At 39.9% G+C, this 24,005-nt stretch overlaps 1 protein-coding gene across 2 annotated transcripts in view; it reads left to right on the forward strand.

Moving 5' to 3' along the window:
* The window catches only part of LOC130161258 (cadherin-12-like), a 91,276-nt gene that overhangs the window by 54,707 nt on the left and 12,564 nt on the right, over positions 1 to 24,005 (forward strand). For both annotated transcript variants that reach the window (XM_056364423.1, XM_056364424.1), the window contains 4 exons: positions 266 to 433; positions 3,059 to 3,246; positions 16,477 to 16,730; positions 21,680 to 21,816. In XM_056364423.1, the coding sequence (XP_056220398.1) occupies positions 266 to 433; positions 3,059 to 3,246; positions 16,477 to 16,730; positions 21,680 to 21,816 (747 nt within the window). The remainder of the gene's footprint in view (positions 1 to 265; positions 434 to 3,058; positions 3,247 to 16,476; positions 16,731 to 21,679; positions 21,817 to 24,005) is intronic.

Consider the following 24,005-nt stretch of genomic DNA (forward strand, 5'->3'; position numbering starts at 1 on the left):
TGTGAAACGACCTCTATTTCAGTCTTGGTCAGGGGCACATGTGCAGCTTCTTACTGGGGAGCAAAGTCCTTAGGTGGAAATATAGTGTGCATTTTGAAGTAAATTGTGCATTTGGCATCAAACATATTTCAGTGGATTTTATGTGTACCGCTTTTTCCCTTTTGTCTTTTTATCTCACTATCTCTGTCTCTCACTATCTCTTCTTCTTCCTCTATTTCTCAGTTTTTTATTATCTGTATTTCTCATCAATCTTACCATACACCAGGGGTTATAAAGACAGCCTTGCCCAATATGGACAGAGAGGTGAAGGAACAGTACCAGGTATTAATCCAGGCCAAGGACATGGGGGGCCAGCTAGGGGGCCTGGCCGGGACCACCACCGTCAACATCACCCTCAGCGATGTCAACGATAACCCACCCAGGTTCTCTAAAAGTGAGTGCCTTTTGTAGATTGATACACAAAACCGACTTTCTTCTTTGGAAAGGAGTAATAATGCAGATGACCTTACACAGGTTGATATATTTTATGATAACAAAATAAACACTGTGCAATTACAACAGGGCAGGGGGCATTCATCACATCTACTCTTTGTAATTGGTTTTCATTATTTGTCATTATGCTTTGTCGTAAGCAAAGGTCTGTTTATTTAGCATGATTGCATCTACAGCTACTACTCCTGGCAAATGAACCAGGATTTGTGTTATTTCACTCTAGGGGCATCTTTCTATATTTAGATCAGGCTTGAGCGTGATGGTGCTGCACCAGGGATTGAGTCAGTGTATTTAAACACTGTCTTTTATCCGGTATTTTATATAAGCTGCTAAACCAGATTAATTTGATTGTACTATTCACCAGGTCATGTAAAAAGCCAAGCTGGAATACATAACTGTATACTCATTGATCTGTAAAAGCTTTTCTACATATAGGCATAAATACTAAACTGTCTGCAAAATGTTTCCTCCTCCAAAACAGCATGTGTATGACAGGAAAGCAAAACTACTGTGCTGTACTGATGCAGTCTCTTCAGGTATTTTGAGGTGACACTGAGTGGTCTCCTCTGCATGTAAATTCAGGCAGTCAGACGGTCATGCTCCTTTGGCTGTGTGGAAAAGATGATATTTCCATAATGCTGTCACAGCACAGAGGTGTGGGCCAAGTATGGCGCCTCCTCTGCCCTGTCCCAAATCCTCTCTTTGTCTTCTTCTCTTTTCTGTCTGTAGAAGGCTTACATGTAAAAAAATATATATTTGTTCCTGCTTTACTGCTGGACCTCATCAGATGTTTTAATGTACATATTATATTGCTGCTTGAATCCACCCCACATCTGTCGTTTCCAGAAATCTCTCTCTTCCTCCCTAGTTATTATAGATTATGCATTTGTGAAGTCAATCCCCTAAACCTCTATGATGGCACCAGAGGTGGTTGCAACTGCAAACCCTGCAGAGGTCATGAGTAATAGTGGTGTAGAGTACCTCTTTCTGGCTTTGCAGAATTATCCCATAAGCTTTTTTTACTTACTGACAATGCCATGTAGCAGCTGTTTGTGAACTACTCTTAACCTGCACCTCACTCCTTTTTGGCACTGGAGCTAACAAAAAGAAAAGTTGCAAGGATGTGAACCTTAAAGGACATTTTACAATTAATGCATGTCCTTGAGAGTACTTGTTATTTATTGAAATTATAGCACCAAAAATCATCCATATGCCTCAGCTCCCCATCTCTCAATCCTAGGATCAACACTGAGGAAAAACCTAAGATCCGCAGTAAAATTGCAGAATGACAAATGAGAAGTGCAATAACATAGACTACACATCACAGCAGCACCAGAATCTTGTGGTGTATCATGACCTCATGTATAGTACTGACTTTACTGAGCATTTAATGCAACGTTTTCCAATAAACTAAGAGGGGAATTTGGGTTTGTTTCAGCACATTTATTCTGGTCCTCCACTGAGAAATAAGAAATAACCTCTCTGCCGAGCAGCATCCTTTTTCAACCTTCTGTTGCCAAGTGTGTGACACTCGGGCTTATCGTAGACATTTATGTTCAAGTTCATCCATCTCCAACTTGCCATTGTGTCAAGAAGAGACGGGGTTTATATAGAGTCATTCATTCCGTTCTCTGTGGCACATTGTCTTCTCTTAGATGTATTCATTCCTTAGCTCTAGTTCAAGTGAGGATTTATTCCCCATACAAGGGCCGAATGAATCAAATTCCCCAAAATAAATCAACATAATTTCTGTTTCTTTGTTGCAGCAGAGAAATATCTTAGGAATATGTTGAATCAAATGTGTGAATGTGTTAAGAATTTGGTTAAATAAATAAATGTAAACACAAAGCCTTCCAGAGCCACACTATGATTATAAGGACTAATGGAAATTCACTCATTTAGTCATAATGGATAGTCCCCAAATGAATGTTGTAACCTTTGACACAGCACTGGCTTGTAAAGTAATGTTGAAAATTAATGTCACAATGATTTGCTGACATTTTTTCAACCGTCAAGAGTGTGAAAAAGGAGGTGTAATTGCCCACGGCACCTCAATGTTGACACCAGGTGTAGATTTGTAATGCAACAGTTAAGTTTTAATGTCTCTGGCACAGAAGGATGCCATTGTTTGAACAGAGAGTGAAGGGGAACACAGAAAAGATCAATTTCTATCTCTTGTCCAGTGTAAGCCGCATTGCAAGCGATCCGCTATTTGGTGGTTTGTAGATTTCTTCCCACGTCGTCTGCGGTGATTTCTGCTGTTGGGAGTATTAAGGCCCCTGGGCTCTTGTGTTTGTTGATCTTACAGGTTTAGCCAGCCAATTATCAAAAGCAGAGCAGCCTTGATGTCCAGACACATCAAAATTGAATAATGTCATGCCTATAGCCACAGGCCTGACTTCAGACAGGGAGCATATCAGCAACTTGCCTGTGGGTGAATAAGACATCCTCGGGTGGGTGAGAGACTACATAAAAGACAGGATGTGAAGAGCTCAATGTTTCCATCCGATGTCAAGCGATGATAATGAATGACTCTGAGTTCAGTCTGATGTTTGTTTGTTCACAGGTTTCTTTCACCTCAGAGTTCCTGAGTCTTCTGCAGTGGGGTCGGCTGTGGGGAGAATCAAAGCGCATGACCTGGACATCGGGAGAAATGCAGAAGTAGAGTACACTATTGTGCCAGGTGATGGAGGTGCCATGTTTGACATCACCACCAATGAACACAACCAAGAGGGGATCATCATTCTCAAAAGGGTACGGGATTTCAGAAACTAATACAAAATGTTAAAGAAATCTGCAAATTCTCATATAAAAGCTGAAAAAAATGTAAGAGCAGCAGATAATAAGCAGCCAGCAAGTAAAAGGCTCATCAAGGCCGGGGAAAAAAGAAAATGAGGGGTGTAAAATTACCTGTATGGCTCTTATGGTAAATTCACAATCATGCACATTTCCGCAACAACAACAGAGTCAGGTTATGCTCATCAGCCCCACTTTTCTGTTTTCTCCAACTGATGTTAAGCTGCTGTCAAAAAAGCTCAAGACCTCCTTTGACTTTGACTTTGACTTTTCACATGGTTTATGAAAATGGCTTTCTCTCTCACAGCGGAATAACTGAGAGCAGCAGCTTTAAGTACAGTATCATATGACTCTCTTTTTGTACTGATGGAATTTAGTGATGTGGAAATCTGGGCCAACATAATAATGAATTTATCAGAATAACAGGTAAACATAAAGTTTGCATTATTGTGAAGCAGGTGAATTAGTAATAAAAGCTGGTGTATATAATATGGTATATTTTTTTTATATAACTTTGTATATTGAGTGTTTTTTATAACATAAAACACATCATAACCTCTTGACAGCACCCTATCATGATATCAAACAATCTGACAATATGAAAAAACATATACTTAAAACGAATTCTATAGTGAGACCTAGCACAGAGTTGTCATGACAATGCCACACCTTTATAGTGCTGGTATTTTATTGGTTGAACACTGCACATTGAATCTAATGGAAATTTCTCTCTGCTTACAATGAGAAAAGATTTTGCTAGTTACAGGGGTTAGGACCAATGGGATGTAACACAAAAGAAAGACAAATCTTGACATTATACATACATATACTGTATGTATATATATATATGTATATATGTATATATATATATATATATATATATATAGCCTATATATATGGCCTTACTCAGCAACGTGGAGGTGGATGTGTTGCACCTGGGATGCGGGGGTGTTGCTGCACTCCTAGCACCCCTACTTCCCACAGGTATGCGATTTTCTCTGTGTTATATTTACACCTAGAAACTCCCCAGCGGTAATATTCCACTGGTGTGACTGCTGTATATTTTGCAGTAGATTTTACATTTACATGCATTTACTTCAATAACAGAAACAGCACAGGACAAAACAAATGGAGGAGATAACTTTTAAATATAGATAGAATAAGTTATATAATAAAATAAATTATGATGATAGTTTCTCATTATGCTGTACCAGCAGGTCACTTGGCAGATATGAGGGCTGAACCTATGATCCTTCAGTTGTGTAATGTTGCTCTCTAACTGTTTGTCTCATTATTATCCATGCCTTAAAGCGCAGTTCAGAGCAAAAGCATTACTCCCTCAGAGTGCCTGTGTTATATGAAGCATTCACTCAGCGTGTCAGGGCTCATTTACTATGCCATATGTTCTTTTTTGCCACATGGATTAATACATCCAGTGCATCGTGACCCACAGCAAGAGGTCTTGGTCTTTGGTTGTACTTTCTTTGAACCACAGAGCAAAAGTATCTCATTTAATGCCAACTTTTTACCACATACAGAGCATTTGTAGAGCCGTGATATCACTCCACAAAATGGCAAGTGGCACAAAAGCGCCAGTGATATGAGAGAAATTTATTACTCCGAGGATAAACCCCTGGAGATCTATCATCTCATTTTCAAGGGGAGACCCACAACTGCTGGAGGTGAAGAAAAAGGACATTAGAGCCACAGACTAAAATTAGAGGGAGAAATAGAGTGGTCTAGTCAGTGCTATAAGTACTAATGTACTAAATAGCCAGACTATAATAAGACTTATTATGCAATCAATTATTAACTTTAGCCTATATATTAAAAAATTATAAAGCCCTCTTCCAAAATTCAGTTCATTCATACTTAAATAATATCATGACCTCATGTCCTTAGGACCTTCGGAGTGAATTAACAATTGATAGATCTTTCATTTCATTTCAAATATAGCCTACCACAGTGCAGTTTTCCTTCTAAACAATGCTATTAATAATAACCATACCAAGTTTGAACTTGGATAAGAAGACATCGAGTAATAGAGTATGAGCTTCACAACTGCGCCGTGGATGAGCCTGATAACGTCAGCTTTCATAATGTTTTCGTGATGTTCTGGTTTATTTAGTGAAAATCTCCCCATTAAAAGTATTCCCTCATTTGTGTACTTTCTCGGCTCTGTTGTGACACTCTCCTTAGGGTATGCCTAGTTAAAGACTTGAAGATCCATCATACCCAAACACACTAATCGAAATAATGTCATTCTTCTACTCACAAGCTCGACTGTAGAAAGCAAGAGCATGATATTATATCTCTTTAGACACTGAAAGCATTCAGCTCAATGTCAGTGGGTGGGTAATATGCATTTACGAGTGCTGCATGGGCAGGGAATGAAACGGTCTCAGTATGGTCTCATATTTCATACATACATTAAAAGGTACACCTACTTTTAAAACTGTATGACAAAAAGGGCATTCATTGAAAATATGAATGAAATCATCATTAGACTGACTCCTTGCCTAAATTTGGTCATATTAATCAGGATGTAAGTGTACTGTGTAGAGGCTCACTGATGCTTCGCTAATCTGTCTGGTATCTGACAGCATCAAGCGTCATAGGCCAGCCTGGTTAGTAGAAGTCCGTGCAATATGCAGTTTAGAAACAGTTTACAAGCTGTTACCTCTCACTGCTCAGTGTCTTGAATGTGACATGAAAAAGTTAAGAAGCATATAGTGTGAATGTTGCCCACACACAAAACTACACAGGTGCGCACAGATGCAATTTCTTGTGTAGACACATGCAGGCAAACATGCAGAAATAGAAGCTTTCAACCTGCTTTTGTGGGCTGCACGGTGGTGCAGTGGTTAGCGCTGTCGCCTCACAGCAAGAAGGTTCCGGGTTCAAGTCCCGGCTCGGCCGTGGGATCTTTCTGTGTGGAGTTTGCATGTTCTCCCCGTGCAAGTGTGGGTTCTCTCTGGGTACTCCGGCTTCACCCCACAGTCCAAAGACATGCAAAATGGGGACTAGGCTAATGCGATACTCTAAATTGACCATAGGTGTGGCTGTGAGTGTGAATGGTTGTCTGTCTCTATGTGTTTGCCCTGCGATGGACTGGCGACCTGTCCAGGGCGTACCCTGGCCTCTCGCCCGAAAAGATGCTGGGATAGGCTCCAGCCCCCCCGCGACCCTACTAGAGGATAAGCGGTAGAAAATGAATGAATGAACCTGCTTTTGTGTTGCTGACTCGCTCACACAAGCCCTTGCACATTGATTCCTTCATTCTTGCTGCTGCATTTCCCTCTGGCAGGATGCAGTCCACCCCTGTGGTGAGTTTAAATGCCGTTTGCTGTCAGTGCTATTGAGGTTCAATAGAAAAATAAAAGAAGTGCAGAGCAATGCTAAGATGACATAATGCTACAGTCACACAATGTCTCTGCGATACAACAAAGGAGAAAAATGTATGTGTCAGAAAGTGAAGATTTTTGTAAGCAATGCTATGATGCACCAATGAGATGGATTCCTTTTTTGGAATGAGCTCTCTGCTTATTTTCCCAAAATACTGATATGTCACAACTTTACTAACAACTCATTCTGTTGTACCAACACATCAGTAATAATTTTGTGAGAGCAAACATTATTATTAACCAATAATGGGTATCACATTTTAATTTGATCACACAGCACTACCGGTGCTTTCTGTTATATATAGGGACATATATGGTCACAAATACTTGCATTTTGAAAGACTAAGACAACAGTTATGAGTTTTATTTACCACCAAACCTCAAACTTTTGGATGACTTCCTCCAAAAGCTTTGTGGCTTTAGATGCAAATTTACTTCTGGAAAATTAAAAAAAAAAAAGTGGGTTTCTCATTAAATCTCGCCTTTTCCATGCAAATTCACAAAATACTTTCAAGAAGTGGCAATATATCTGTTTTTGTCACTTGTTTCATTTCAGGCAGAGAGCATATATTTCATCTGATTGCAAAAGTAATAAAAGAAAAATGTGCAGCCAATTCTATCTGGTTTTGTGCCTTTCAGGGTATTTCTGATGTAAGTGTCTAAAATGTTCTTTGGGGGAATGCAAATCTGCATTTGTTTTTATGATGTATCAGGCTGAGGTATTCGTTAACTGGTACATTTTTAGTACATGCCCCAGCACACAAGCACACAAAGGTGTGTGATCCTTTGATCCCCAAAAATATGCAGCCGAGTGAGTAATTGATTCCCTGCTCAGTGTAAGAGCCCCCTCAGTTCTCTACATGCATGTGTGTGTGAGCACCTCTGTGAGTAAATCATGAATATGTGCACGCACTGAACGTATGAATGGTGCTTATAGTCGTGGCCATATATCACTGTATAGTGACCTTCTCATTTGGCAGTAATGGAATAACAGAATGTGACAGGATGCAATTATGATGTAAATGAAGACAGTTATTTGTTTATATCATGTATACCCTCGATGGATGGCAAGGATGCATCTTTCCTCTAATTGTTTTACTTCCAGTGTTTGATATGCTGCCATAACAACAATGAAGCAGCGTGATATAGTCCCTACAGTGGGAGACTGCTGCACAAAGCCATTGTTGATGGGGGACATTCTGAGCCCCTTTAACTGACCAAGCCTCCCACAGTGTAATTTACTAAACAACATGTGATCTTACACATGTGTGATTGTGATATTGGAAGGACATGGACAGAGTGAGAAGGAGAGGAGAGACAGAACGAGACGTGCCTCGGAAAGGTGTGGGGAGTAGGTAGCTTGGAGATGAAGCCTTTATGAGTTGCTCACTGTGTTCCCAGAATACTGACCCGCCCACAGACTTGTCTTATTTCAGATTGGTAGGATATCCCCAGAGACAGGTGTGCAAATGTGTGCAGACAATCCCTCTCTCTACCCCCCCCCTCTTTCCCTTTCTCTTTTGACTTGCCTCCCTCACGCACACGTCGAACAAACACAGCACGACAGAGACGAAAGCCACATTGTACAAAGAGCAGAGTTTGGCAGACCCCAAATTACAGACTCGGGAAGGTTGGTTATGATAAGAGGATCAGGCTGAGTAATGGGTTCAAAAGGATGATCATCTGTTTCCCAGTCTGCCGATACAGGGGGAGAGAAAAAAAGAGGCACAGAGGCATGGATGGGGTTTTCACATCCCATCTGCAAAACATAAGATTATGGGAGACAATAGGTAAATCCACCAATGAATTTCCCAGGGAAACGTGCAGACAAATGTGTGCGCACAGAGCGACATACTGTACATGAATAAGCATGTGGAAGGACACAGGGTTATTCAAACATGGAGTATGTGGACGGCAGGCGCACTGATTGAGAGTTTCAGAATGATAACCTTGGGTTGTGTTCATAAAAGAATTGTTAGTCAGATTAAATGTCATTTGTCCATTTGTGTGTTTATTTACCTTCTCCTGGGAGGAAAAAAAAAGAGATGGCAGATAATTGAAATTTGCTGCGCTAAGCCTAAAGGAACCGCATTGTTTAATGACATCATGGGTGGCATAATAGTCGCTGGCTCACATTCAGGGAATCCATTTTAATACAGGACTATCTCCTCACACTACAAACTCAATGCCCCCAGCGCCCACAGTGCATTGAATAAAGAGCATTTGCTGCAGACCTTTGGCACTGCCTCCCTATCCATTGCCCTGTGTTACAGGGGTTCAAAAAACAATGTGGAGAAGACAGAGCACACTAGTAGACTTCACTTAAACTACTCATATTTAGTTCTAAAGTATTTAATACAAATAGTAATGGTTACAATATATGACTACTAAAAGTAATTTGGTGCTTGCATGTAGTTCTTTGGGGTGCAGATATGGTGTTATGAGGTTATCTCTATGTAGTATTTGTTGCTATGGTGTTACAGTACTTACTTTGCTGATCACAGTGGTTGCTATAGTGCTGCATACTCAATGTTGATTGGGCAGCTGTGATTCAGGATGGTGTTTTGATCCCTGACTACTCCTGTCCACATGTCCTTGAGCATGACATTGAACCCCAATTGCTCTTAGTAGCTAGGCCTGAGGGAATGAATGGCACAATGTAAAGCACAAGTATTAAATGCAGGTGATTTACTAGGGGTTGATGTTGCTCTGGTTCTCAGTTTTATCATTTGGGTTTTTCTAAGTGACTGCTAGGGTGTTCATGTTGGTTGTTAAGGTAATTCATAATACACTTAAATTAGAGTTTTGAAAACAGATGACTGCAAATGTAATGAAAAACTTTATTTTGGTATGCTGATTCCAGATCAGGTTGATGTTTTGAGGTATTTTACAGGTCTGTAATTGATTTACCACTGCAAACGGATTTATAATAAGGTAATAGTCTAAGAAATATCCAGTGATACATCCAGCTTGCATAAGGTGACATTTTTTCCCACTTCCTGAGAACAGCACATTCGCATAATTAATGTTGTAGTATTGCATGACATTTAAGAAAAGACAGACTGTCACCAACAGAGTGCAAAACTGAAAAACATTTGCATACAAAACAAATGCCACTAATCGCCTGGATTGCCTCAGCTCAAAAATGGCCCCATTTAGACTTCCCCAAAGTCAAAGCCACTGGCAGTGTTGAGGCAAGAAGCCTTTTTCATCCTTCCTGCCATCAATTAAGGACTTAATTTCACTAAAGCCAGACAGTGACTGCAGTCTAATTTCTCTATCAGAAATGTCATTACTGGGCTGTTTGAACAGTAAATCATTTCAGAGGATGGAAGCTGTTACTGCCTTCTCAGTCTTGATGAGATACAACCAGGCAGTAAAAAACAGTAATGGCCAAATGTCAAAAGTAATGAACAACCTGCTAACCTGACTTAAGGCCAGAAAAATGTGAGAATTTTTGGTTGAATATTAGGGAACACAACAGGTTGTTGTCTAATATAGTTTGTAGTTTACATAAGGACACATTCATACAATTTAAAATAACAAAATGTCCTTACCTTCAGAAAAGTCTCGGAAACACTCATGTAGTCCCTACATTGTCATTTGGTGATTGCAGGATATCGTAGCTCAAAACTGATAGTCTTTGTATCTAAGAGCTCATCCAGCAGTATGATACCAACAGAGTCTTGCTCACAGACAGGAGTTGAAACTAATCTATTGATTATAGTGCTGAATGTTCCAGTGGGAGGTGAAATGAGTTATTTTTGACCCTGGTGTGAAAGGAGTCGAAAGAAGAGGGAAAGACCGAAACAATACCGCAGAACAGCAGGAGATCCAGGTGCCCGGCACAGATGAATAACACCTCACCAGGCAACCAAGCAGGGAGTAATGTCTTTGTGTACGTCTGTGTATGCACGTGTTGTGTGTGAGAGAATGAATACAAAGCGAGAAAAAGAGGAGAGAGAGTGACAAAGAGAAGGCAGAGGTGGCGCTTGGAGCCGATGAAGTGCTTTCTCTCCAGTGGCCAGGGGAGGTGTGGGTGTAATAGATTAAACTAGTGTCCCGGGGCTCATCCCATGGCTAACCCTGTCCTATTAAGAGTGGCAGTGCGAGTCTTTCAGTCACTCCACTTCAGTGCGGTGTGGACAGTGCTGCTGGCAAGGCTCTCAGATGGCACTCCACTGTTGTGAGCACTGTGGGGATGGAGATGCTTCGAGACAGCCAAGGACACAAACTGATGTGACTGATGGCAGCACAATAAAGTGAGCATCTCTTTTAGGACCCCCTGGTATTCAGAGGGACATCAAATGGCTCTCTGAGGCATGTAAGCTTTTCCTCACTGATGATAAGCTTATTGTGCTCTGTGGTCAGTTGACTGCCGATGGCACAATGGTGGCTAGAGGTCTTTAGCATTCTTCTGCATGGCAGAATCTTGTTGAACTGTCAGTCACTGACTGCAACGACCTTATAAATGAAGTCATTCATTCACAACAGAGAAAGACCAGGCTCAAACTACTGAGTCATAATTGCCTATCTCAGAGAAATGTTCACACTGTAGCAGCTTAAATAATGAATTTAGCTTATTGGGCATTGTTAAGACTATTAAAGCTTACTGCAACCCAAGAGGCAAGTCTTTAGGTTTACGATGATATGTGCTGTCATGTGGGATCAAGAGGTTTTGGCCCAACTAGAATTAAGCACCCTGACGTAGCCTGATGTGTCTGTTTGGACAAATGTGTTGCCTTACACAGCTGCAGTTAGAAATGTGTGATATTCTAGGCATGTTTGGCTTAGCTTTGATTTGCTCTCCGAGGCTAAATCATATGAGGGGGTGTTAATGATTCATAAATTGTATTGTAAATATATAATACTGTGGTTAAATGGATTTAAGGCCCCTCTGCATATCACAGATTAAACAACATTTGCAGTATTTTTCACACTATTTAATCATCACCCTCTTCAGGTTATACCTGTGTTCAGCACAAACAAATGAAATCAGCCTGCTAATGACTTGCTGTGCTGTGATAATGATTCTTCAAGGGGAAAGACTAGATTCACCCATGGGTGTTGGCAGACGATTCTTCCTTGTATTAGTGGGTGAGTGTTGAAGAGGTTTGAAAAGAATATTGAACTCTGCTATTGTACTACTGAACTGAACACACAAACAAACTGAGAGTCTATTAAATATGCATATCATCCTGCTTCTCCCATCCCCAAAATAACCTCCAAGCTGACAAAACAGCTGCAACTAACACTTTCTACCGTGCAGAGAGCTGTGAGGGAGGACAGAAACACACCTTAGAGTCAAGTAAGAAACACATTTCACTTTATGGATTTTCTCTTATTTTATCTCACCACAAATCGTCAACAAGCACATCCATTGTTCTGTATTCACACGTGAATGTGATGATGCAAGGACTTTTTAATGTGTGTGAAACATTATACTGTACCTGTGAGACTGTGATGCCTTGATTAGTCCCCTGTTCTAAATTAACAAATTCCCTTGGAACTTAACAGGTTCAATTGGCAAGAAAAAAAAAAGTTCCTTCATTCAGTATCACTGCCAGTGCAATGAAGGTGCACATTTACATATCAAAGGGCGCAGCACCATGTCTAGAATTTCAAGTGTGTTCTGTTGTGATGTTGAAGAGCAGCAGCACTGACATGAGAGGAACTCGGTCTGTCCTCCTTACAAATTCTACCGTTGATTCACTTCCTTGTTGTGTCCACAGTAACCCATAAAAGGTGCATAGCAAGTGAAACCATAATGAGACACTTCAAACGTGTAATTGAACATGCATACACGTGGGCAACTTGTTTAAGGATGATGTATATGTGGATATGGGTAATACTTACTCATACAGCACCGGTTCTGAGTGCATAAGTAGGTCATCTTCGAGGAAGGGGGAAAAACTAAAAATGATGCATGCAGTCTGAGAATGAATGGCCATTTTCTTTCCTTCCTGGGAAATTTCCCCTATGGCCTCCAGATCTGATTTGATTCTCCCCAAGTCAAGTGTTGACACATTAGCACGTCTTCTCATTAACTCAGAGTTTCTCATTAGCCCCTCCTGGCCTCATTTTATTCCTATTTAACAACAGATATCCGAGACACACTTGGACCATCCTGCGTCTTAGACCCATTAAAAAGGCAGTGAAGCGCTCAACATTACAGTTTTTGCACCCAAAACCGGAATATGTAAATGAATCTGTGGGATTTGCATGACAGTTAATCATATGGTAGTCCATGCAGTGTTCCACTGGTGTCAGAAAGGCCTCTCACTCCTACATCTGCTGAGGAAATGAGCCGCAATTTGTTCCTGCGATGTCATCTCTCTTCTTTGCTGCAATTTAATGAGTACCTTTACCACCAAAACCTTTCAATCCTGATGAATTACTATAGTGTATACTAGACTGAATAAATATGTCCAATGGATTAAATAATTTTTTTTAATAAGTGGACATTCAATGACAAACTATTATACAAAATCACTTGACTCAAATATGGAAGATCATTCAGCAGAGACACTTGTCAGGTCATGTAGCATGCCCTCTGGTAACTATATTAGAGGTACTAAAGAAAAAAAATACTCTGTTTGGGTTTGCTGATAATGTTAGCTTAATAGCTAGCTAATCGAGCATCTGGCCAACTAAGAATTACTCTCATAAACAACACTTTTGTTAGACTGAGGGCATCTGGACAGCATATCATGTAGAAGTTATCAGTTACATGTTAACATTATTAACATAAACACTGGTAAATTCTGCGTCACAAAGGAAGAGAGCAGCAACTATCGTGAAGGTGGGAAAGAAGCGTTTAAAGTTTACAGGCAGGCAGGCAAACTGTGTAACAGATAGAAAGGCTATAAGGACTCCATTGCATGCCTTTTAAGGCTGATTATTGTATATAAAAATCACCTCCATAATTTCTAAGAAATGTGGTAAATGTACTTTATATCCACCAATAAATGGACTACTTTAGCTTTCTTGTCCTTTCTTAACTAGTTTGTTTAAAAAATCAACATTATTTTGATTATTTACAATCCATAGTTAACAGGGATCAAAAGTTTTACTAACCAGCTCTTTTAGTCGCTGCATAAGCTAATTAGCAGCATTTTCTTTCTTTTTGTAACGCTATGTTGAATAACAAACTAAATCACCAGGATTTTAGTTTTTCAAAATGCATATTTTCCAATAATGGATAATGATAGAAAAGAAAAAGTGTGACAGGGAGTGCTCTAAGTGCGATGGAATGCCTCTAGACCCAAGAGTATACCAAACAAGTCTTAACTCTTTTTTTAACTCTCAGTTTTTACCATGTACTCTCAGTATCTACCACATGTAGTTGTGTATTGGCTTAGTTATAGAGCTATAGCAATGTAAATATTTGAGACTGAGGTGATACTTTTCAAGTACAAAGTGCAAAGTGAACAAAGCTAAATACAAGTTGGCTCTATGAAAAGATAAAAATGTAAATATCTTTTGAAACCAGTCACTTTTAACATTACTGAATACACCTGCACCTAAGTAGCATTTCTCCTGCTCAACTGTTTTAAATTAAGGCATTATTTGTCAACTGTAACTCCAGGAAGCCAGCTGTGCATGCTGGGAGATTTGTGTCAAAACTGCAAATTCTGTTTGTGTAAAGAGCATTTCCCCATCACACTCCACAAGTCTCTGTCTTCGGATAGCTGAAGATTACATGAAAATTAGACAGTTATAAAGGGTGAGAGTTTGAGCCTCTATCCTAATTGTGGTGATGCAGCATGTTGAGATGGAAAGCAACGCTTCTCCTCATCCCCAGTGAGACTCATGGCTAATGAGGCCTGGTGTACACCTCCTGCTGTCCACCTCCCCAGCATCGCCTTCCCTCCTCCTACTCCACCTGTGCATGTATTTCAGCTGAGCTATGCATGGCGGTCTATACGCACCGGCACAGTGTAATATACTGCACAAGAGAGCCTCCTAATATAAGGTATTTATTTATTTTTTGTCATTTACCTGATAGTTGTCATCACATAAACTGAAAATAGTGAGAATGTGATGATTATAATATTGATGCATTTATTGGCGTCTCTTTGTGCAGCAAGGTACATTGAGTTCCTTTTGATTCTCATTTCCGGCAAATCACAGGGAGCAGCAGGGAGCTCAGAAAACTGAAATAATGACTGCCGTACATTTTCGACCACTTTGTAGGTGTAGCTTAGCGGGAAGTCTTTGAGTTTGATTGTAGGGATCAGCATTTGAATGACACCTACAATGAATTCAGTGTTTGTACAGGACTGTTGCTTTAGAGAGCTTGGTCTTCTTTCAGTGTTGTCACTTCTTGAAAGAGATTGAAAGGGACGGAGTGTATTTCCTGTTGAAGGATCTTATAGCTGTGCCTACTCAGTTGCATCTGGCGCACTGTAATCAAACCAATCATGGTGGTTGATGGTCAATGATTGCTTTCAGATTGGCTTGCCTTCACATTGCTCTCTTTTTTTTATTTTTACGGACACCTGCTGTAGCAGAAAGACTGTGAAACCATAGAGATGGAGGCGAGACAGAGGGCTTGAGAAGCATCTGCTATCCCTGTGAAATCATGACTGAACAGCCTCTGATCATTTCTAGTGGTTGGACTCTAATTATATCGCTAATTCATGTGCGTTTAACTTGGACAGATGATTGGTCATATTTATTTTGCATCACAAGCTCAAAAGCTTTTTTTTTTTCTCTACATCCTCCACTACACCTCCCCCTCTCACTGTCTCTTTGCATAAGCATATTTCACAGTGCTATTACCAGCTGTTTTCATTTGGTGTCTTTTGGAGCAACATGCCAGAGAAGCCCAAGTCCTGGGGCTGAAAGATAGCATTGCTGCCATAGTGGTTACATGTTAGTCAATTTGAAATACACAGAAAGGAATGTCTCTCATGTGACTCCAGGCCAGTGGAGCATGACTGACTGCAAGCTCGCCAAGTATGGTCGGTCACACATGAGAGGGCAGGAGACAGGCAGAAGCACGAACACGGGAGTCACTTCTGTCGGATGTTTACACCTCAGCCGCAGACATGCTGAGGATGCCAAGTCCTCCGCTCGCTTTTGACTAATTGACCCTGAGCTGATATGTCAGAGGCTTGAGGGGGTAGAACATATGAACCCCTAAGCTGGTGTCTGAAGAACTCTTGTAAAGAGGTGAAGTTCTGCTGAACCAAGTAAGTGCGGCTTTACTTTCTCACTTTGGCAGGGCAAAACATTAACCTGGTCAGGACCTACAGGGAGTCTCTCCTGCAACAGGCACAACTCTGCAATCGACTTCGTTTTGAACTGTCACTTAAATAAATGAAAATGCAAACAACAAGCACCTGCAATATCATATCTGAGGGCATTTTCACAAGTTTGTTTACTATCTTGTATCTGCTGTTCATGCAGGTGAGAACAATGGTATTTGAATGTGTTTTGTGTGACAACATAAACATCGGAAAATCAGCCGAATGCTGGAATTTGTTGGATATGAGAAAGGTGATGTTGAGATCTGATAGCTCTTATCCTCATCCTTGAAAATACAAGAACAACAAAAACAAACTGAAAGTGAGCTGCTGTTGAAACACTGATGCTCATATTCAGTTACAGCATTTCCTCAAGAGCTCTTATCTTGTACAGGATGAACACTACACAGAAAGTAAATTACAGCAGGAGTGCTGACACATTCTACACCCAGACATGATTATGACCTGAAAATAAACTATCGGTGTAAAAGTAACTGTAACTCTACTCTTTTCTCTTTCTTCTTTCTTTGTAGCCACTGGACTATGAATCCAAGAAGGCGTACACCTTTAAGGTAGATGCCTCCAATGCTCACCTGGATCCACGATTTCAGAACTTTGGGGCCTTTAAAGACACAGCAACAGTGAAGATTAACGTTTTGGATGTGGATGAGCCCCCAGTGTTCAATAAGCCCGCGTATGTGATGGATGTGTACGAGGACACACCCGCAGGTACCATCATCGGGGCGGTGACGGCACAGGATTTAGATGCCAGCAGCAGTCCAGTCAGGTGAAGTTCAACTCTTCTGTCTAAAACAATACACGCTTTACACACAACTGTCTGTGCATGGTGTTACATGATGGTGTTATATCAAAATGCATTTAATCAGGTTTGTTACAGTCGGAAAAGTGATCTAATTTGTGATATGAAATACAAAAATTGCTAAACTTGTTAAACCACATAAGCAAGAGTCTGACATGCAGTTTGACTTGTGATATACAGCTTTAAGATGATATTCAGTGTAAAACAATATCTCCTTTTAAAGTTCGAGTTTCGATGTCTTAAGTAAACAGTTCAAATTCTCAACCTTAATGGAACTTGAAGGGACTTAATGGGACATCAGAATGCTTTAAAAAATGGTTCATTTGTAATGATATTGGTTGAACTAGAAGGGCACTCTGAAAGAGGCAAGGGCAATGTCAAACAACATACACCAGACTTCAGAGAATAATAATTCATAGTAAATTATCCAGATCTGAAGTAATGGTTACTTCCCTGGCCCATGCCCCATCCCTCCACCAAGTTTAGTGGAAATCTGTTCAGTACTTTTTGGATAATTCTGCTGACAAATAAACACACAGGTGAAAACATAACCTCCTTGGTGGAGGTAAAAAAATACATATTTCATCCATTTTCAATATTTTTAAGATTCATCTGCAGTTTCAGAGGATTTTTTTTCCAAGTCAATTTTGACTCTGGACTTTCACAAATAAGCCAAAGATGAAAATCCCAGAAAAACATCATTTAATCATTTACTGTATATTTTCCGTAAAAAAAATTTAAGAAATGTACTTAAAATAATGCATAAACCAACCACACTTCTGTACTGAAGTATTCAGATAAAGACGCTGGCCTCCGATCGCAGTGTTGGTGTTTTGGAGACATAGTGTGCAGTATATAGAGGTCAAAATCCAAATAAAGAAAGAAACCACATGTCTGTGTGATGGTAAAAGAAGCGTTATGTAAATCCTTTTCATATCATCCTTACTTTGGAATAAAAATTTATCGTGAATGAAGTAGGCCTTGATCTTAGCTCACATCTTCATCCTGAGGGGTTTTACGATTGAACCAAATCTCCCTCGTTACTCCTGCGAGGACAAAGGAGCTAACGGGAGAAGTACTGTGATACTGCAACCAGTGATTGAAGGTTTTAGAACTCTAATCCATTCGTCAATGTCTCCAGTCTCCATTCATCAATGTCATCACGGCTTTAATCTTGAGAGTATTGTCAGTTTTACTCATCAGCTCGAGGACTAATCAATCTATGTAGAACATTTGACATTGTCGTGTAAAATCCTGCTAGCGTCATCTCTTGGCAGGTCAGGAGTTGTTGGTGACGTTGCGCAACAGAGAATATTATAACATTATTAGTGGCTCCCGTATTTGCATATCTGCACCTGATATCTGCTCTCTCAAAATGAGAGTAATATCTGCATGAGAGCGAAGATATTATCGGATTTTATTTGATAATGACTGATAAAACTATATTAAACTTAGATTCTAAATTCATTCAACCACTGTATTTGCAGCTGGACACTGGATGTAAGTCATGTTCAGTTTCTATGATAGTACATGTTTTATATACTGTATGCTATTTTGCCCTGTAGCTTATGATTTAGGAGTTTAGTGCTGTAGGAACTCATTCACCTTTTGCTTAGGAACCATTAGTGTATACAACATGTTAACCTCTGTGGCTAACATCCACTAAAGCCTGATAAGATTTCAGAAAAAGATCATTTCTTTTCTTAAACGAGTCATCAGCTGTTTCCATGCACTTGGGTTTGTTCTTTAAAGTTATTTCAAGACTTATTTTGTAGATTACATTATATTGCTGTCTATTATTATCTATGATTGACACAAATAATGCTAATTTTATATTCTTTAAGAACAAGTGCAAAACACTGTGCACCTTGCTGGTAGTGTTGTCTGTCTTGGCAAAGTGATGTGACGTAATTGAAAGGACAGTGAAGTGGATGTGTTACTCAGAGTTCTGCTTTTCAACTTTCTTGGTGGGAATCAAAATGAACTAACTTACACAGAGGAAGCTTTCCCAGTGTTTTTATTATTGCTCATGTCCTGACGTAGCTGTCAGGAAGCAACTAGTTAATGCTAAGAGTAATAATGTTGGCTTGGATTGGAAAAAAGAGCTGGTGTTTGGACAGTATAAAACATGTTTGCACATTACACTGTTCATTAAAATAGATACGATCTAAATGGAACGTGACAGATGATAAAAAATATAAGCGGTAGTGTGGTATATCAGTGTAGCCCCACAGAAGCAAAGGAACTGAATATTTAATGCCATCTCTGCTGATTTAATTTATAGATTAAAGTGAATTCCTTAGGTTTTGATTTATATGTGATTGTTTTCATAGACCTCATTAATGAATCCTGATGAGACAAAATTCATATTTCAATAAAGCGTTTAACAAAATACTTTTACAGTGCACTATACTATCGATCGCTGGTCGCTCCTTGGTAATTATTAGGTGAGACGCTTGAACATCACTGCTCGGTTTTATAGATCTGTCTGAATTATACTCAGGGCAAGTCATTCCTTTTCTTTCTCAGTCTCTCTGTCTTACCATGCACCTGCAACCACACAAATACATACGCACACGCTACCCTGATATATAAAACTTGAGTGGTAGATAACAATAGACAAAGACAAAAGAAGTGCATTATTAAAAATGTATGAGAACCCTTTTGTTTTTAAGATCTATTAGCTGCTTTTGCTCAGGCAGATTTCTTTGTAGTAATGGTTCTTCGAAGATGTATCACTCAAGCGTTACATAAATGGCAACAATACCTGTTGCATGGAGTTGTTTTATTATGAATATTTTATTCCAGGGAAAACAAAAGAATGGAAAAAGCAGAGATTTGTACAACAAAAATCTTATGCCCTCCACTCTTGTGGATCTCCACTTTGTCTACAGCACTTTAAATATTCATCAATATCACAGCTGACATTGTTCATTTGTGTGCCTTCAGAGGGAAGCCTTGCATTCTTCACCTCAAAACAATAGACCCAGTGACCCATCATGCATAGGGAATTATGCTTTTAGACTCAAATGATTTTGCTATTTAGCAGTATAGTGCCGAGTTATCTCTGGGGAAACAAAAGGGCATCATGAATACTGCATTGTTGGACGATTCTAAAGAGCTTCCTACAGTTTGAATGAGTTTTAAAGACTGCACTTTTGGCCTCAGTCTAAAACGGTAATATCACAAATCACAAGACACAGCAGAGCCACAATGGTCTTGGTCTTTAAAGGAACTACAGCAGCAAAAGCTTAAACTCTAAAAATCAATGACTGTGGAAAATAAACTCATACATGCCTTCCCCTGTTCTTAAATTACCTTGTGTATTGTGTGCAATGTTCACTGGACTGAATTAACATCACTGCAGTTCAAGGCGGGAGATAAAACTGTAATTAATTTTCATATCTGCAGCTCTTAGTACTGAGCTGAGCTTAAGTAGACTCTTTAGATCTGTAATTTCTTTCTCACAGCTGTTGATTAGCTCTATTCTCTTTAAAGATAATGTAGAGATTGAACCAATTACAAGTAAAACATTTTTGATGTTCCATATCTCACAGGAATTTATTTATAAAGAAATGTAGTTCCTGAAACAGTTTTGCCATTTAGCTTGAGGTTGTGAGTGACCTGGTGTTGGCGGTGGGGGGGTTGTTGTCTCGTTCAAGGAACTTTCAAAACATTCACATACATGATTTAATCTGTAATATTCTGGTAATGGGGCGGTCTCTCTTACCGCTAGGCCATACCGACTCTGAACATATACATCAGTTGCAGCTTGATTCCAATAACACCCCTCCAAAAAAAAAAAAAAAACGTTTTGCCCTGAGGTGAGATTGCAAACCATTGATCTTTTGAACTCTTGATGGGAGTTTGACTGTAATATTTATCAAAGAAAGTCACACTAAGCTATTTGGACACGATCATGTTCACTTCAAGGCTGCACGCAACTCCGAGTTAAAGACGTGGACAAATCAGAGTTGAAACAGAAAATCTGATGGAACGAAAGCTTGTAAAATATTTCTACTGAAGTGGTTTTATTATCATTCTCATTACAGAAAAAAAACTTGGGTGTTTGAGTGTACACTAGACCTCTTTCACTTAATGACTGAGTCAAGTCCAGTTTGAGGCTCTATAGTGTAAAAAACAAGCATGATAAATATTAATGAGAAATAGCCTTTTAAGATCAAATAGCTCGCCATGTGAAAGAGAAAAAAAAAATGGCAGAATGATGGCATAGAGAGGCTGTTCTTCATTTGAAAGGCCCAGGCTCAAGCCCATGAGAAATTAAGCATCAGTCATGTGGAAATGCCCAAGAGCAAGGCACTAAACCCCCAACCTCTGACCTCCTTGTGAAGGGGAATAAAAGACGAAAACAACAACATATTTTCTCCTGTGGGAACTCAACCGACGATGACCAAATTATTAATGAAAAATCGCCTTTTCAGATCAAACACCATGTTGTGATGAATGGCGCTGACAGTGGCATGCCGTTTGATTTTCAGATCTCTTTTGTATTGCACTCAGAGCGACTGGGCAAGACCAAAGATGATGCATTTCACAGAGAGGACGTCTTCCCCTCTGTTCACAGACAAAAAACAAAAAAAACATTTTAAACCTTTGATTCTCCATCGGCCGCAAAAGATTGATATGATTTCAACAGTGCTTCAAGTTCATTTGTGTTCTCAAGAAAAGCGTTTGCTCAGCATGGCCATAGTGCATGTGCCCCATTACTAGATTGGAATATATATGCAATCCTCAGCACATTTTCTGGAAATGACCATTCAGAATGAGTAATGAAGGCTATGCCAACATTATGTTACGCCTAATTCAAATACATGAGCCCAGAGGGAAAATCACTGTGGTTTAATTCTCTGGTTTATGTGGGAAATGAATGCCATTAAACAAACATTTTCTTTCAGGTATTCCATTGACTGGAAGAGCGACTTGGACAGCTACTTTGACATTGATCCCGTGGAGGGGACGATTTCCACAAACGAACTCCTTGACAGAGAAAGCATCGCGCAGCACAATATCTCCGTCGTGGCCACCAAACTTAGTAAGTATGACAACAAAACACATTGTGATTCATGCAGGTGTCGTTGTCCTTCCCCCGCCATAATCTGTGTGAAGGATTTAACACACTTTTACTCAAGTCAATACTCAATCCCATTTTGCTGGAAAGGTTTATAGGTGACTATAAACCATGATGGCTCTCCCAGAAGAATGTATCTTCAGGACATTGTCTCCTCTAGCACACTCACCTCAACTCTGTTTTCCTTTTTAACTGCCGTTTTTTTTTTTTTTTTTACACGTTTGATGACATTGGCATTGGAAGGGAGCTTTTCTTGCCAGAGTCAACTTTTACTTACACTGCAGTAAAATGTGAACCATCCAGAGTTTTACAGCAAGCAGATGCAGCCGCGTCACAGCATGTTGTGAGCCAAACTGAAGAAGAGCGAGCTAATGTGGAGCCGTGCCTTTAAGACATGTCATCAAGCTAATTATGTTTTTATGAAGGAAGTGGAGCAAATTTCCGGATAAATAAGCAAATCCATCGTCATCAAGTCATCAAATCTGCTAAGAACCGTCAAAGTCATTATCCCAGAGGCAGGCTGGTGCTCAATCAAAATTACCCACGCTGTATATTCATTAGGATAGACTGTGAAATATGGGCTGTTAAAACTTGAGTCATTGTCGCCTTGGAAACTGATATTACTCACTTCCCCTCAAGGTCATGGCAGTGACATGCTAATTCTGTTTTCTATGCGTGTGTGTGTGTGTGTGTGTGCTTCTTTGTGTGGCTTTTGTGTATAAGTGTCAAGGATGAGGTAAGCTGAAAGGATGCAGTGTGGATGGAGGGGGGAGATGGAGATGGTTTTACAAGGCTGATCATACTTGACGCAGGAATAGAGCAGTATTTCTTCACATATTGCCCTCGCCCACCTACATTTTACTCCTTTCTTATCACCTTTCCCCAACATCAGCCTCTGAAACAGCCCTCTGTGACCTCTCTGGTTCCCCTCTCCAAGGGCCAATGTTTGTCTAGAGACAATTTCCCCCATGGCAGAAAAGGAAAAAAAACTGTTTAAAAAATAATGGCAGGAAGCATAGAGATAAACAAAGCACCCCCAGGGTGTCCGTCCCAACTTGTAAGTTCAAATCTGCTTTTGACCTTGAGTGAGATTTGGCAGAACTTTGTGTTCACAGTATTGCATTGCTGTTGTGGCTCCTCTGCCATGCACTCTATTATCATCGTTGGGATTTTGTCTGTCCGTTATTTGGATTTTAAACCATGAGAAAAAAGGCTTTTAATGCCCATAAAAATAATTCATTATTTCTATGAAGAGAGGTCAGGCAGACAAAGAAAGTGTTTTCTACAGTCTCAAGCAGCCTCAGATGGCAGTTCACAGCAGTTTTCAATAAACACTAAATTATTGCTCACCTCCGTATTTGACCTGTCTCAGCATCTACTGTGTCCTTGCTGCTTTTGCTTTTTAAAATGTATCCACCCACACCTTTTATTCACAATTATCGGAATAAAATATCTAACAATATGAGTTGTCAGATGACATTTTCCTTGACTAAAGCTTCTTTTACTCTGCAATTATTAGCACAGCACCTGAGTTGGAGACTTTTCACTTCACAAAGCCACAGAGACTTGTTCGGTCATTGCTAGACACTGCAGTCATGCAGCAAAATGAGAGCAGTGTGTGCTGCTCTCATGAGACACAGTACACAGCAGAAGGCGGGCTAAATAAGAGCCAGGGTTAGATTAACGGTTTGCTTTTTGGCATTTAAGCCCAGTGGCAAATTTTTAGGAGTCATAGGGAGAGAAAGATCTATTAAGCGCAATAATAACCTTGGCAGGAGGCATTGAGGAAGCACACTTTCTATCTGTTTACAGCAACTGAGTTTCGTTTCACACAGCATTTGTGTCGTGAGTTTGCTTATGTATTCTGGCCCCGGTTCACTTTTAACAGATTGTTATCCACAAGAAATCTTTCTATCTCCGTTTTCCAGCACACTTTATAGATTTGTGGTTGATGACTTGCAAAGATTGGGAGTTTTTTATTAAAATGAGCTTCATTAAAAAAGTAATATCCAGCAGAAAGGCAATATAAGGCAAGGAACTTTATGGCTGACCACTCAAGCAGGCAACACAGGAATCTGATTTAATAAAATACGCAGAGCATGTGTTATTGGGCTGAAATGCTGATGCTAGTCAGATTTGAATATAATCACTAT

The sequence above is a fragment of the Seriola aureovittata genome, chromosome 20 (assembly GCF_021018895.1).
Source record: "Seriola aureovittata isolate HTS-2021-v1 ecotype China chromosome 20, ASM2101889v1, whole genome shotgun sequence".
Lineage (NCBI taxonomy): Eukaryota > Metazoa > Chordata > Actinopteri > Carangiformes > Carangidae > Seriola > Seriola aureovittata.